Here is a 16158-nt window from a genome sequence, read left to right on the forward strand (position 1 = left end):
AACGCCGCCGTCGCCACCCGCAATGGTGTGGCCCTCGGCTTGGTACCCTAGACATAATTCGGCCCTTGGCGAAAACTAATTGGGGAACCCTGCTGTACAGTGACAAATCAACCTTGTCTCAGTTTCTCGGGGCATCAGTAGAGTGTGCTAGCTTTACGTGCTCGCGTAGGTTAGCACATGGGATGCCTAACATGTCTGTGAACGTATTTACGATCCCCCCTCCGTGAAGTGCTGCAGCATCGGTTACCATGGTAACTGAATACCCCTGCGTTGCCGCGGCCGGAAGTAAGCGAACAAACTCAGTTTCCCATGATGCCACGTTGAATACTATATCCGTGGACTTCCGGCGCCCATTGAATTGTATTCATCCTGGCTGCAGAAACATGGATATATCTCTGCTTCTTTTCCCATAGTGCGCGTTTGGTCAAAATGGACTGTTTTCTATCGACCATAACCTACATACGGATCATCGCGGCTGTATTTTTTCTTCTCTGCATGAAAGTAAAGACTTTCAGCTGTCGTGGACAAATACGCAAACACTCGCGTGGACTCCGCCACTGAAAATCGGGTAAATACAATGGGAAAAAGCCTTGACAGCTAATCTACATTAGTTATGGCAAAACTATGACAGTCTAAGTGTTAAATGCAGGAATGGCTGACAACTCCCACCTCATGACAACACCTCACAGTAGCTGTCAGTTACCACAGACTCCAGAGGGATCGATTAAAGTGTGTGTCCATGGTTGTTTAGATGTTTACCTGTCATCTTTCTCTTTACTTTCATACGGTCAGTCTCAATATGAAGGAAAATGCAACAAAAACAAGGACAGTGCTCTGCCCACTCGTTTGATAAGAAAAAAAAAAGATTTTATTCCTCACAAGTGCAAGTACATATTGTTCCTTCATTTGTTTTGCAATGAAGGACTTGTGTCCTCTGCTCCGCAATGTCGTTTTCTCTTGGTATTTTTTGTTACACTGTACCACACACACACACACACACACACACACACACACACACACACACACACACGCACACACACATTTGTTGTTTTCTCCTCTTCACCTTGGCCCTTCACATGCTTCCTCCCAGTGTGTGTTCCTTTTGTTTGTCTTGTTCTGTTTAAGGAGTGGTAGTAGTAGTGTGTGTGTGTGTGTGTGTGTGTGTGTGTGTGTGTGTGTGTGTGTGTGTGTGTGTGTGTGTGTGTGTGTGTGTGTGTGTGTGTGTGTGTGTGTGTGTGTGTGTGTGTGTGTGTGTGTGTGTGTGTGTGTGTGTGTGTGTGTGTGTGTGCGCGCGTGTGTACGTGCAGTATGCCATTAACTCTCCCCACGCTTTGAACGTTCACGTTCGCCCGATTTCGCAAGACCTCTCCGCCAATACGGCGCTCGTTCGGTTCGTTCGTCTGATGACTGTAAGCTGATGAGGGGTCGCGCGGCCGTCTACTGTAAACACATTTTCCGCGGTGATGGTGTAAAAAATCCATTATGCGTTAGATCAACGGAGAACAATTCACTTCCTTGTTGATTTCCTCTGGCTGTAAGGCTCTGGGGCCAGTGACTGGTCTTCTTCTTCTTCAACACATAACAGGCAAATTCACATTCATTCTCGCATGACGCCGCCCTCTGCTGCCTGGCAGACCAAAGTGCACTATTGCACAACCAAAAAAAAAATAAATAAATAAATGTCTGTCTGTCTATCTACTATAACGTCGCAAAGGTAAGCCGCTTTTTGATGGCGCCAGACCCAATAAATAAATAAATGATCTGGCAGTAGGAGAGTTAATGTAGCCAGTTGCAAAGTGATGTTCTGTGTATTGTTTTTGTTTAGTTTGTTCTTGTTTTTGGATTACCAATTACTCCGAGAATTAATGTGCAAAGAATGCACACATAAACATGCTCGAAACTTTCACATTTTGCCAAAGACGTGCTTGTTTGCTGACCATCAATCCTGTGAAAGGAAAGAATGTGGGTTACATTAATCACCACATTCATGGGGGACTGCCCATAAGTCCGAAGGTTCATTAGTCCGAAAGTTCATTAGTCCGAATTTAGTTAGGGTTACTAAGGTTGAGGTTAGGGTTAGAGTTAGGCATAGTATTCTTAACAAATTCGGACTAATGAACCTTCGGACTAATGAACCTTCGGATCAATGCCATGGCACCCATTCATGCCCAAACTTAAGCGTGCAGTGCCTAACCTTAATTAAAATGTATTAAAAAGAATCCAAAATCGGATCGCCGATCTGCCGTTCGGAAGTGCCCCAAAGACAATGCTTCCGGTTTGGGACTGGAAGCGGTTATGGGTGGCGGGACAACACGTTCCTCTGTGGCCATTCTCTGCTGCGTTTACTTCTTCCTTGTTACACTGCACTGCTCATAGCTCAGCAATGCTAGCATGGATTAACATGGGGTCTTTTGTAATCTCCAACAGACCACGGCTTGCACGCAGATCGTGCGCGATGGACATGCACTTGCCACGTTAAAAAGTAAAATGAAATTTGCGGCATATAACGTGAAAATCGCAGTTTTTCGGGCAGTCATTGAGTTAGACCATTAAGACTTGAGGTCGATTCTAAAAATCCAAATCAAATCCTAACAGTTTTCTGAAAAAAAAGTAGGTCACTATATGAGTGGTGCTCAAACCTTTTCATGTCAAAGATCTACAAATGTATGTATGTGTGTATTTGGTTGCAGACCCCCATCTCAAAATATGTATCCACACAGAAAGGCCCTTTCCACATAATCATAACCACATCATTTCTAACCGTTTATTCCCCCCAAACAATCAAATGGCATAGATTTTGCGGAGGGTTGACAGCTGAATATCCACAATGTACTGTATTCCCCACCATCGCTATTGATCAGTAGGCCCTTATCGCTTGTGTTGATTTCTTATGCAGCGCTACTCGATTTGATGGATTGATTGGCAGCCCCCCGGGGCTAGTGACCAATTTGTCAGGGAGCTCTGGACCTCGTCAGAGGACGGTGCCGTGTGTGTGTGTGTGTGTGTGTGTGTGTGTGTGTGTGTGTGTGTGTGTGTGTGTGTGTGTGTGTGTGTGTGTGTGTGTGTGTGTGTGTGTGTGTGTGTGTGTGTGTGTGTGTGTGTGTGTGTGTGTGTGTGTGTGTGTGTGTGTGATAATGAGCTAATACAATAACATGAGAGGCTAACCTTTTTAACCATAGAAAATGATGTTCCAATCTCCAGTCTGTACAACATCTATACGCCCTGACACACTGCAAGCATCACGAATGAGGGTGTCCTTGACACGCATTAAAGCATCTCTATACGTTTGGCTGTGGAATGTACCGTTGCTTCACATTTTGTATTGAGCCTCCGTATTGCTCCCTGTAGGCTGTATATTTTATCTATTTTCCAGACATATTACTCTCCCTATACCAACCCCGCTGTAGGATCTTTTGTGGCTCAAATTCATATAGAATTTTAACAACTGTCGCCATTGAGAGTACAGTCATTAGATGGAATCTTTCAAGTTCAAAAACTGTACAGCGATCGCAAATCCACCTCATCTCGGTTTCTCGGTGCTAGCTTTACGTGCCCACGCGGGTTAAATGCAGGGCTGGCTGATAACTCCCTCCATATAACAACTTAATAAAACAGTGTCTGTCTTACGTAGTTTCTTGTGTGTTTTGTTTGTAACATGACAGCTCAACATTCAGCAGTCACCTCTGATGATGATGTGCACTCTGTATTACTAATTATACCACCTGAGAGAGAGAGAGAGAAGGAGAGAGAGAGAGAGAGAGAGGGAGAGGGAGGGAGGGAGGGAGGGAGAGGGAGGGAGAGAGAGAGACACACAGTTATAGCTTAATCATTTAAACCTGTTGTCTGCTCTATAGAATGGATATAATTGAATCATTCGCTGCTGTCCTCAGTGTGTATGGGATGTGGGTGGAGAGTTTGGCTTGCAATTACACATTTCATTTGTAGGCTGTTGCACTCGTGCACTCTTCCTCCTTCAGTCCCTCCCTCTCTCATTTTTTCTATGATTTCATGCAGTTGTTCTTTCTCTCTCTGTCTTTCTTTCTCAGTATAACTGCTCCCAAACGCTTCTTTAAGGCACAGAGAAGGACTACGCTCCGACTGATGTTCTCGAGGACCATTTATTTTGTTCCCAAGATGAAACACCGTAATAAACTGCAAAGCATACAAATATACATTTTCTTTTTTTTTTTTTTTTTTAGATTTGTTTTGGGGCTTTTTATGCCTTTATTGATAGGACAGTAGACTGACAGGAAATGGGGAGAGATGGGGAATGACATGTGGCAAAGTTCGTCTGGATCGGGAATCGAACCGGCGACGCCAGCAGGCATCATAGCCTAGTATGTGGTATGCGCCTTGACCACCAGGCCAGCGGGCGCCCCACAAATATACATATTTTAGACAATGAATCACAAACAGTAACAATGCAATAGTCAATTAATTATGCAAAACAATAAAAGACAATGCAATAGATTATACAAACCAATAAAACATCACAAACAATGAAACCCAAAAAATAAGAAGTGACGTACCGTGTGCGCCTTCTGTACCGTGTATTTAGGAGAGTTAACAATTACGTTCTTTTTATCTTATGTATTTTAAAGAGACCCTTGTTGGCCCGTCTTTATCTAAGAGATTCCACACAAAGAGCCCCTTCCCTCTTCACAACTCAAGTGTGATCTCTACTCATCTTCTCCAGAACCTCAGCAGGTGGCCTCTATATACACTGCTGATTGGTGTCATGTGACTTCCAGGCCTACCTGTGCCATAAGATGACACTACCTGAACCTCAGATGGCACCAAATCACACTATATGTCTACCAAACAGACATGTACACGTGTAAAGTTAAATAAACCAATAAAATATAATAATCTCCTAGCCCCCCCCCCCATTGCTGGGACAGCTACACTCAGTCTCCGTCTCTCACGCTCTCTTATTATTTAACTTGAATGTGAGACAGCCAAGGCATAGCACACGTGTACGCACATAGAACACTGTGCCTTGCTATCTGGCACGTGTAGAACAGCACAAGCACAGTCAAAACAAACAAAGAAAAAAGTAGTACGGTACAAGTACAGTCAAACACCCAGTCTAAAAGGAACACACCAAAAAAGCCCTTGCGGTCTTGTTTCCGTTTGGGGTCCTTGGTATTCAATTCATAAACATTCAATATCATCACAATGAAAGACTATATGTACAGAGTAGGATGGTGGTGTGGTCTCATGTTGTGTGACCGCGGTTGTACAGTCAAAAGCAAGCCGACCCATTAGTCTGAGTGTTCTACCGCACCCCCACCTCCTAATTAACCAGTAGGGGGTGGGGGGGTCGTTTTTTCCAGTAAAGTACATGTGTTCATGCAGACTACCCAGAAGTGATCGTACCGCATAGTAAGGCCTAGACCACACTACGCCGGGGAGGAAAATCTACAGGGATTGTCCACCTTCGTTTTTGAAACATCTACGCTTCTACACGGCCCTGTATAGAAAGAAATGTAGAACCCTGATTGCAATAGCATTAGATTCCCTATGGTCAGTACATGTAGGCTATAGTGTTGTCTGTCAAATAATCATGTATTTCAAGATAATAAAAAGCTATAGGCTAAAGTATGATACCAACATATATGATAGTCTCCTCCATGCGTTAGTTCCCCGACCCAAGGTCAATATGATCATTTCTCAAGTGATTGCTCTAATTGAAAATTATGCTTATTCTGTGAACTCTCTAGTTTATTTTCCTGTATGATATTTGATGTAACTCCCTTTCTATCATATGCTATTAATCAAAAATCATGGCAGTGGTGCAATGACGTTCCATCAAGAAAAGTGGACAAAGTACTCAATGGTTGTACTTAGGTAAACGTATCAATTCTGCAATGAAGAAGTACTCTGTTAGTAAAAGTCCGGAATTCAAAATATACTTGAAAAAAGTATTGGCATAAAAATGTGGAAAAAAAGCTTGTATGTAGATCGGCTATTTTCAAACAACTTAAAGGAGGACTTCACCACTTTTCAACCTATCTTCATATAATTGGTCCTCACTAAAAAATAGCTTTTTTTTTTTTTTTTTTTTTTTCTCAGAGGAGGGCTGTGGACAGGTCAGAAACCCATTGTCTTGTGACATCATCGATTGGGAATCCAAGCTAATAGAAACTGCAGGCTTTCTATTCCTGAAAAGTTGCAATGTTAAAGTGGAAGCCATTGTTCTCGCGATAAGAAAAATCTAAATATTATTTTCAAAAATATTGATTCATTTTTGGGGGGGGGGGAAATGATGATGTCACAAGACGATGGATTCTGAACTTCCCACAGCTCTCCTAGGAGACTTGGACCGAGTAGAAAAAAATTGCGCTATTTTATTATGAACATTAGTGAGGACCTATAATATGAAGATAGGTTGAAAAGTGGTGAAGTCTTAAGTATAAAATAGGGCTTAAGAGGTGGTTAATGTATGTTTTATAATATTATAATTTGCAAAGTAACTAGTAACTAAAGTTTATTGAACCTATTCGTTTACATCGCCCAAAAACGTGTTTGCATGTGGACACCCAAGGGCAAATGAAAATACCCGTGCATGGGTTTCTCTGGGCACGTGTGGTCTAGCCCTGAAAGGAAAACCCTCTCCCACCACCACCTGTTGCCAAGCACCATCCAACCTCCTGCATCCCACCAGAGATGGCACACCTCCTATAGCACGTTATGAAACGATTCATTCTGCATTCTGTGTCTAATAGAATCATATCACTCTTAACTATGTCTCATTTTCTCTTTGCGCCCTCCCCAAAATCTTTCCCTTCTTCTCTCTCTCTCTCTCTCTCTCTCTCTCTCTCTCTCTCTCTCGCTCTCTCTCTCTCCCCCCCTCCCCCCACAGGATCTGCGTGAAGTTTGGCTCAACTACCCCCCTCATCCCCTACAGGTGAGTGTGACTTATGTCCTATAATTATTGCAGCTGTTTAATTATTTCAGCTGGGGGGGAAGGGGGCGGAAAAAAAAGATGAGAAAAAAAATGCCAGTAAAATTGCGTAAGCCTACAGTTATTTGCACGTGATTATGGACAACTGTTTTTCACAGTTTTATTGTGAGGCCCACAGCACAACCAGTGTCCACCAATAGAGGCAGCAGAGAACAAAAAAGCAGCACAGTAATCCCCCCTCCAGCATACACTGTATTTTGATTATCAGATTATGAAGATTCAAAACTGTTACTTGAACACACACACACACACACACACACACACACACACACACACACACACACACACACACACACACACACTGCTGCCCTCTACAATAAGGGTCAGAGCAGGCTGTTCTCGCTGAGGCTCCTTTTGCGTGTGAAATAGGATGCTGCAGATGGTCTATCAGTCTGTAAATGGCCAGTGGCCTCTTCTTTGCGATTGCCTGCTGGCTATACGGACACAATAAGCCCTAACCGGCTGGTGAGGAAGGCTGTTTTAGCGATTTTAATGACTTTGATTTCAGTGCATCAGGGCATGAATGTGGAAGTGCCTAAATGTGCTTTTTAGACACAATAGGCTGGCAATTTCTACTAGCCCCCATAAGTCACATCTGCCCATGAAAGATTGTGGTGCATCTTGGGAATGGGCTTATTGTATCTAAAAATACATATTTAGCCACTTGCACGCAAGCCCCAACCACTGAAATCAAAGTAATTAAAATCGCTAAACGATAGAAAGAAGTAAATGAAAACATGTTGACACAAATGTTTTCTTTTCTCTAATTACAATCTAAAATATGAACCCTTGTTGTAAAAAAAAACAAAGTTGTCCTTTAACCCTGCAAGGCCCGAATTAATTTCTACTGGCCAAAATTTTTTAAAAGAAATCAGATGGTGTTGTAGCAGTCCTAATCACAGGAAAATGTAATGTTAAAAAATTAATAATGTTTTTGTAAGGTTTTATAGCCATACATCATAAATCTTGCTCTAATTTGCATATTGGGGATATGTTTCACAATATTAACATATGCACATGTTCTAGACATTCTAATGATCACGAAAAAAAAATATTACAGGCATTTTACTTATGTTTTAGTGAGGAATAGCTTCAGTTAAAAAGTGAGATGTTGTTCGTCCAGACGCTGGAATTTCAACTTCTCTGGGACTTGTTAATGTCAGCCTATGTGGGGGGTATTTATATGCAAATATCGTGGCCAATGGCATTGTAATACTAAACAATATGATTTAATGGTGATGTTAATGTGAAAAAAGAACAGGAAAACTAATTATAACATTTTTTTTAAAATGATTTAAAAAATGTTTTCAAAAAGCAACGCTGGGCCTTGCAGGGTTAAGTAATGTCAATATTACATTATGAAACAGGATTACAGTGCCCAAATTACATGGGGTATGGTGGATCCTCTGATGTCTTTGTGGCATATATTTGGACATCTGTTGTCGGCATGCCTTCAAACAATTTTTACATCTCAGTTGTTGGCCCACGCCTGTTTGTGTGTGTGTGTGTGTGTGTGTGTGTGTGTGTGTGTGTGTGTGTGTGTGTGTGTGTGTGTGTGTGTGTGTGTGTGTGTGTGTGTGTGTGTGTGTGTGTGTGTGTGTGTGTGTGTGTGTGTGTGTGTGTGTGTGTTCATTTGTTTACTCTGTGTATTTATTTTTCCAATCTCCCAAATGCTTGAGGTCTCCAGGGGCAGCCATTGTGGCTCTGTGCTTGCTGGTGTGCAACAGTGTCAGGAGGAGTTTGGAATAAACATGTATCCAGGGTTCCCACACGTTCTAGAAAATCTTTAAAACCTTGACAATGTATCTGATGCAGCTTTCCAGACATGAACAAATCATGGGAAATGACAAAGTCCTATTTAAAATGGCTAATGGGAGGGCAGGCCGTAGGGCGGACCACGGCCACTTCACTCTGACTCAGACATAACCATAAACAAACCCGATCCGCCCATAGGCATATATGAGATCTGATTGTCCAGAGCCACAGATTTGCACAAATCTGCATCATGGTGGAGCTAGAAAAGGCAGATGTGAAAAATGCAGGGCAATGGTTTTTCCTTGGCTTCTAGGGAGTGCGCATACACAGTTTTACAGTCTGATCGTTGGAGTTATATAGGTAAAAACTCTGCCTGTTATAGCGCTACCATGTGGCTGATTTGAAACATTTGAAGTGGCATTTCTTCCTCTGCCTAGTGGGAATGTGCAAACTTAGCCAATCGGGATGAAATATGGAACATCGGACAGATCCATGTTGATCACATGACTGTAGAGATACTGTGTAACGATTTGCGTGTTTCTTGGACAAAATCTGTGGGAGTACTGTCCAAAAATGTGTGTAGATTGGCACTCGGTGCCGTGCTGTGAGCTTGTATATCTGCTATTGTTTCAATTGCTAAAGCATAAAATAATTGTTAAAGCGGTTCAAGTATAATTGACCGGCCCTTATAGGGTTAATGGCAAATTCTCCATTTTTTTTTATTTTGAACTTTTTTATTCACCTACATATGGACGCAATGCGTACTTCAGCACGTGTGCGTGATCATTGGATGTCTTCTCAATAACAAGCAGGTGGTCAGACTGGTCAAGACGACCTGCCTTACCTTACCCATCAAAAAGTGGCTAAAAAAAGAAAAGTCGATGCAGAGTTTTCAACAAAAATTGGACTGCTAAGTATTAATTTACTGAAGTCGGAGGTAAAGCTGTGTGTTTAGTTTGCACGGAGCACATCTTGCGGGGAGCACTGCCTTTTGGCCCGGCCTTCCACAATATTTTCTCTTGTTCATGTGGCCCCATGGAACAAATAATTGTCCACCCCTGTCTTAAAGGGTTAAATCGGTAGATTTGTTTAAAAGGTGATACACCATGAAATTTCACTTTTCCTATTTTAAAACCTTTTTTTGGGGTCCCACTAGCACCTTCTATCCTCACAAAGTCCCATTTCTGACCGTTGTGTCTTTCTCTGGTTTTGAGAAGGCGAAGGTTAAAAGTATCCCACGGGTTCTCAAAACAGGCTGTCCAGATTTGCTGCCGATTGTGACGTCATCACAAAAAAAAAAAAAGATTTAAAAAAAAAAAATCTTTTTTCAAAAGGATTTTGGGGGGGGTGGCGCAGTTCAGGCCAAAGGTGGTACTGCAGCTGAAATGCTCTGAGAGCCATTAAAAAATGAGAGAGTCTCTCTATTCAGGAGTGGTAATTTAGCCTCAAACCTTTTGAAAAACGTTTTTGGGACATAAACAATATGACATAAATACTTTTTAAATGCATGGTGTATCACCTTTAAGTTATTTACAAATGTATTTATTCATCTATCTATTCATTCATTCAGATAGTCCGTACAAGAGCAATAGTAGTAAGTGAAGTACAACATTATGTACCAGTAAGACTCCCTAATCGGGAGATAAGCTACCGTAAGGTGGCAGCGTGATTTTAGGGCAAAATGTGTAGGAGCAGTGTCCAAAAAATGTGCTTCAAAAATCGGCCTGATGGTGGCGCTATATGGAACAGATCCATGTTGATGACATGAGTGTACACATATTGTGTAGCGATTTGCATGATTTTAGGGCAAAATCTTATGTATAACTACGTCTGCTCAGCGATTCAATTCATAATTTCACCCTTGGCGGAGTAAGTGAGAATGTTAGGCATAATAAAAACATATTTTACCCAGGGGGCAAACCAGCCTTTTTTTAGGAAACCTGCATTTGCCCCGACATAAAAGGTTGTCCACCAGAAATATTATCTATGACCCAGTAGGATCACAACCTATATGGACAACCCGGTCAATTTGTACGGCAAAGTTCCAATATGGCCGCCTCAATATTAGCCCCTATTAGTTTTAATGGGGGGTGAATAGGGAAAAATTCTAAACTGAGGGATATTTCCACGAACCTTCACAGGTTGATCAATGGTATACATATGAAAATTTTTTTGTATTGCAAGTTTCCATGAAATCCAATATGGCCGCCACAATATGGCCGCCATAATGTAAGGACCCAGAAAATAGGTTGTGCCTCTAACTTCTGAACCAGATGAGCTAGAAACGCAAACTTGGTGTCTATTTCATGGTGTCTGACCATGGGAGACTCAATGGAATAGCTAATTTTATTATTGGGTGTGTCTGGACCTTTATTGTGCATATTTGCAAGATGGTGGATTCCCAAAATAGAGCTTTAACATAATTTCTACCATGATTGTTGACTGCTTTTGCAAATACAAGCAATATGAATCCATTTGCTAAGATTTATGGCACAGAAGGGACTTATACCTGTATTATTCTTGAGTTTGCATGTTGTCAAAATGGCTGTAAACGAGATATTATATTTCCTGTCCGATTCTACTGTATGTAGTTGTAGCAATGACTTCAGATAACATTAGAGACCAAAACAATGTATCTTAGAAATTATTTTTTTATTAAAAAAATTATTAAAAAAAGAGAGAGATTATCTCAATGAAATGAATGCAACTGCCTTTTTGGGTCTTTCACACATAGACATGCACATGCTTTCCAACAACTTCATCTTCAGGGAAATTATAATGAACACATTATTAAAACAGGCTGCATTATAATGCAAATAATTGCTAGTCACTATCACTGTCATGTGTACCTATCCTGCTGCATCTTCTCTCCAGTCCTTGGCAACGACACCCCAAGTAGCATGGAATTCCCTTCTTCGCACATGAAGTTCAATCACCCGAGAGAGACTTGGAGTAGAACCGCTGCTCCTTCACTTGGAAAGGAGTCAGCTTAGGTGGTTCGGGCATCTAGTACGGATGCCCCCCGAGCGCCTTCCTAGGAAGGTCCTCGATGCACGTCCCACTGGGAGGAGACCCCGTGGCAGACCTAAGACCAGATGGAAGGATTATATATATCCAGACTGGCCTGGGAACGCCTCAGTATACTCCCAGAGGGAGTGGAGGAAGTTGCGCAGGATAAGGAAATCTGGAAGTCTCAGTTGGAACTGTTACCCCCGCGACCCGATTCCGGATAAGCGGTTGAAGATGGATGGATGGATGGATGGATGGATGGCACATGAACAGTTTTTCTGGCAGCCTTTTATACAGCTACAAGATATTGCTTTGTCCATTGATATAGGCCAAGCTGGCTCTGTAGATGTACAGGGGACTGCCTTCCCATCACTGAGAGACCATCCATATTCAGTGAAGCAAGGGATGTCTGGCTTCGCGATGTGTGCAGTTTTATCTATTATGGCTGCAAGAGCAGCTCTTTTCAGGTGCAGGCCAAAGGCATTTTCTGTAGGTGGCAGCAGCTTCAACAGGGTTGATCGGTTATTTAGGAACTTGTACACTCTCAGCTTTGCCAGGTCAAAGTCCTCCGAATGGTCAGCTTTTGATGCATATACAGCTATCGTGAGGTCTCTAGCCTGATTCTTGACATCCTCTGAGAGGGAATAAGAGGAATTTTCACCAAACTCCTGAAGTGCAAGGAGATCAAGACCCATGCTGGTCTTGAACCATGCCTTCTTTCCAGTGAAAAAGGGATAGCTGGTGGTATCTCTGCCACTCAGGCTGTGAATAAAGGGCAGGGCACGACACTGTGCGAGTCCAAGGGCTGAGACCATGTGATGGATAGGAAGATATGCATCCTGCTCTGTTCTCACCCACAGCTCTGGAAGGTCTAGGAGGTGGGTGGCAGCATGATATAGATGCCTATATCATGCTGCCGCCATGGGAAGGCAAACCCCTGTCCATCTACAGAGCCAGCCTGGCCTATATCAATGGACAAGGCAATATCATGTAGCTGTATCAAAGGCTGCCAGAAAAACTGTTCATGTGTGAAGAAGGGAATTGCATGCTACTTGGGGTGTCGTTGCCAAGGACTGGAGACAAGATGCAGCAGGATAGGTACACATGACAGTGATAGTGACTAGCAATTATTTGCATTATAATGCAGCCTGTTTTAATCATGTGTTCATTATAATTTCCCTGAAGCTGAAGTTGTTGGAAAGCATGTGCATGTCTATGTGTGAAAGACCCAAAAAGGCAGTTGCATTCATTTCATTGAGATAATCTCTCTCATTTTTATTAATTTTTTAAATAAAAAAATAATTTCTAAGATACATTGTTTTGGTCTCTGATTTTATCTGAAGTCATTGCTACAACTACATACAGTAGAATCGGACAGGAAATATAATATCTCGTTTACAGCCATTTTGACAACATGCAAACTCAAGAATAATACAGGTATAAGTCCCTTCTGTGCCATAAATCTTAGCAAATGGATTCATATTGCTTGTATTTGCAAAAGCAGTCAACAATCATGGTAGAAATTATGTTAAAGCTCTATTTTGGGAGTCCACCATCTTGCAAATATGCACAATAAAGGTCCAGACACACCCAATAATAAAATTAGCTATTCCATTGAGTCTCTCATGGTCAGACACCATGAAATAGACACCAAGTTTGCGTTTCTAGCTCATCTGGTTCAGAAGTTAGAGGCAAAACCTATTTTCTGGGTCCTTACATTATGGCGGCCATATTGTGGCGGCCATATTGGATTTCATGGAAATACAAAAAATGCAATACAAAAAATTTTCATATGTATACCATTGATCAACCTGTGAAGTTTCGTGGAAATATCCCTCAGTTTAAAAATGTTCCCTATTCACCCCCCATTAAAACTAATAGGGGCTAATATTGAGGCGGCCATATTGGAACTTTGCCGTACAAATTGACCGGGTTGTCCATATAGGTTGTGATCCTACTGGGTCATAGATAATATTTCTGGTGGACAACCTTTTATGTCGGGGGAAATGCAGCACACCTTCCTTTGCCCCCTGGGTATTTGTCTCAACCTCTCCACCCCTACCACCCACCACCCACATTTCTTTAGCTGTACAGTGGAGAGCAGCTGCTGTGATCATGGGTTGGGTTGGGTGGAGGGAGGGATGGAGAAACCTTTGGTCTCCCACTTCCCTCTGTACTGCCAGTCACCAAACCTCCATACAACACAATGTGCACACCCAGGGTTCCTCTTGGGGGCCTTTTCCACCGGCAAAGAACCGGTTCTGGTTCTTTCTCCCGCCTATGGGATGAACCAGAGGTGAGCTTTTCCACCGAGAACTGAGTTTGTTCCGAACCGTAAAAGCTGGTTCGCGGCCGGTTCGCAAGAACGAACCACAGTTCCAAGAAAGTTGTCATCCCATAGGCGGGAGAAAGAACCCGAACCGGTTCTTTGCCGGTGGAAAAGGCCCCTCAGTGTCCCCTTGCTCAGTGTTTTCCTTCATTTCTGCATTTTTGCAACAGTGTGTGAATCTACCTTTTTCCCGGGACGGCAAAAATCTTTTGCCAGTCCTTTTTTTTTTTTTTTTTTTTTTTTTAACACAATTACTGCCTTTTAACACATTCCCGCCATTTAACAATACCTTCGTACTCTCCCCTGCCCCTGTCTCCATAGACTTCCATGTAATTCATAGTGCACGGATCATGCACACCCATGCCTAGATAATGCACCACGTGTGTCCACATTGCTCACAGCTTTCAAACAAAAAAATCCGAATGGATTCATGAGATAGCAGCCATTATGTTTTCCTAAAATGTAAACAAAGATGGCTGCCATGTTTGAAAGATGGGGTTGCTATGGGGGTTAAACATGCAATTTCGCGATTGCTATCATGCCTACTACATTTTTTGGGGTCCAAACATTTTTTTGAAAAAAAGAATGTTTGGGAAAACATTTTTTTTTTTCTTTTTTCTTTTTTTTTGGGATTATCGGGCCTGGCGGGGAAAGACATTGAAATAATCTCGGGACTATCGGGCCTGGCATGCAATGAGTTAATCTGAAGTTTGCTTGGTGCCTTGGTGCCGCGCCGTTTCCTCCGTAGGCCACCGCTATTATTTTGAAGGGCCGGAAGGGGGTTGTTGTTGTGTTTTTGGATTATCACTTGACGGCAACGATTACGTCATCTAGTCACATGACAGTGTGGATCCAGAAGAGAAACATGGCTGCGCCCAGCTGAGTGAACTTTGTACAGGAATCAGCCCACTCTTTGGCTCAAAATGTCTCTTTTTGAATAAATGAAGTCTCTTTATGGGCCTCTCAATGGATTTACTATGGCGGACCTTCACTTCGCGTGCACGCACAACGTGCGTTGTAAACAAATCGCGGACATTACCGATGCGGGCGGGAGCGGAGCGGTGTACTGTAAGTAATTATACTTTTACAGTAAATACAGTAAGATTGACAGTCCTCACCGTCAACGGCACCATGGTTTTAACCCTTTCAATGACGGTGAGGATTGTCAACGGCAGATCACCATTAGCTGGTGCCATAGCAACCAGTTAGTCTTCCTGTGGTCCACATAAAAATATACTAAACAAATGCAGTTTAAAAATAAATGTATGCAAATTTAATTTGCCACTGTTTGACGTCATTCTAACAGCATCGATGCGAAGGATTACATTTTCAAATTACTACTCGTGCTAATTGATGAGGAAGCGATCCCGTATGAGCTCACGTATGGGAATCATAAGCTTTGCATCATGCCTGAGAGCACTGCCTCGAGGGTTACAAGGTGTTTTTTTCTTTTCATTTTTTCCCGCACACCTGCCCGAAGCAGAGTGCTGAGAGTGTGGTGAAAGGAAGAGCAGCAGTCGTAAGGAGAGCCGAGGCGGACAAGAAATGTCAGGCATTGCGTGGATAATTGCGTTGCTTGCCGATGTTCAGCGTAAGTGAACAACCGACCACCTCTGGTCTTTTTTGTTTTGACACGTGCCAAGTATGTCTTTTTGTTTAGCCAACTTCACATGATCACAGCCCCCGGCCCAGGCTCTCCACAGTCATTTGTCAGAAGAATGTGAATCAAGAAAGTGTGACGTGCACTTGATTGCGACTGTCAGGTCGCAAGTTACTATGAAAAGCTCCACTGGGTGTCAGTCCGTCAGTCAGTCCGTCTCTGTCACGTCACGTCACACTTTTGGCCCTACTCTTATCTCTGCCACCAATGGCCCTATCGATGCCAAACTTTGCACACACACACTCCTTGAATGGCAAATCACAACCTCCGCCCCTCATTTTTCACATGCCTCTCTTCTAGTGCCACCATCAGGCCGATTTTTGCATTGGACACTGCTCCTACAGCGTACACAGTATCCTTATTCTTTCTTTCTTTCTTTCTTTCTTTCTTTCTTTCTTTCTTTCTACAATATATGCAATGTTCCTGACACACTGCAAT

The 16158-nt window shown here is 42.6% G+C and overlaps 1 protein-coding gene across 1 annotated transcript in view; it reads left to right on the top strand.

Moving 5' to 3' along the window:
* The window catches only part of drosha (drosha ribonuclease III), a 180813-nt gene that overhangs the window by 107917 nt on the left and 56738 nt on the right, over positions 1-16158 (top strand). The window contains exon 25 of the mRNA XM_080751506.1: positions 6866-6910. Coding sequence (XP_080607632.1) covers positions 6866-6910 — 45 coding nt within the window. The remainder of the gene's footprint in view (positions 1-6865; positions 6911-16158) is intronic.

Source organism: Nannobrachium achirus (assembly GCF_963921795.1).
Source record: "Nannobrachium achirus genome assembly, chromosome: 21".
NCBI lineage: Eukaryota > Metazoa > Chordata > Actinopteri > Myctophiformes > Myctophidae > Nannobrachium > Nannobrachium achirus.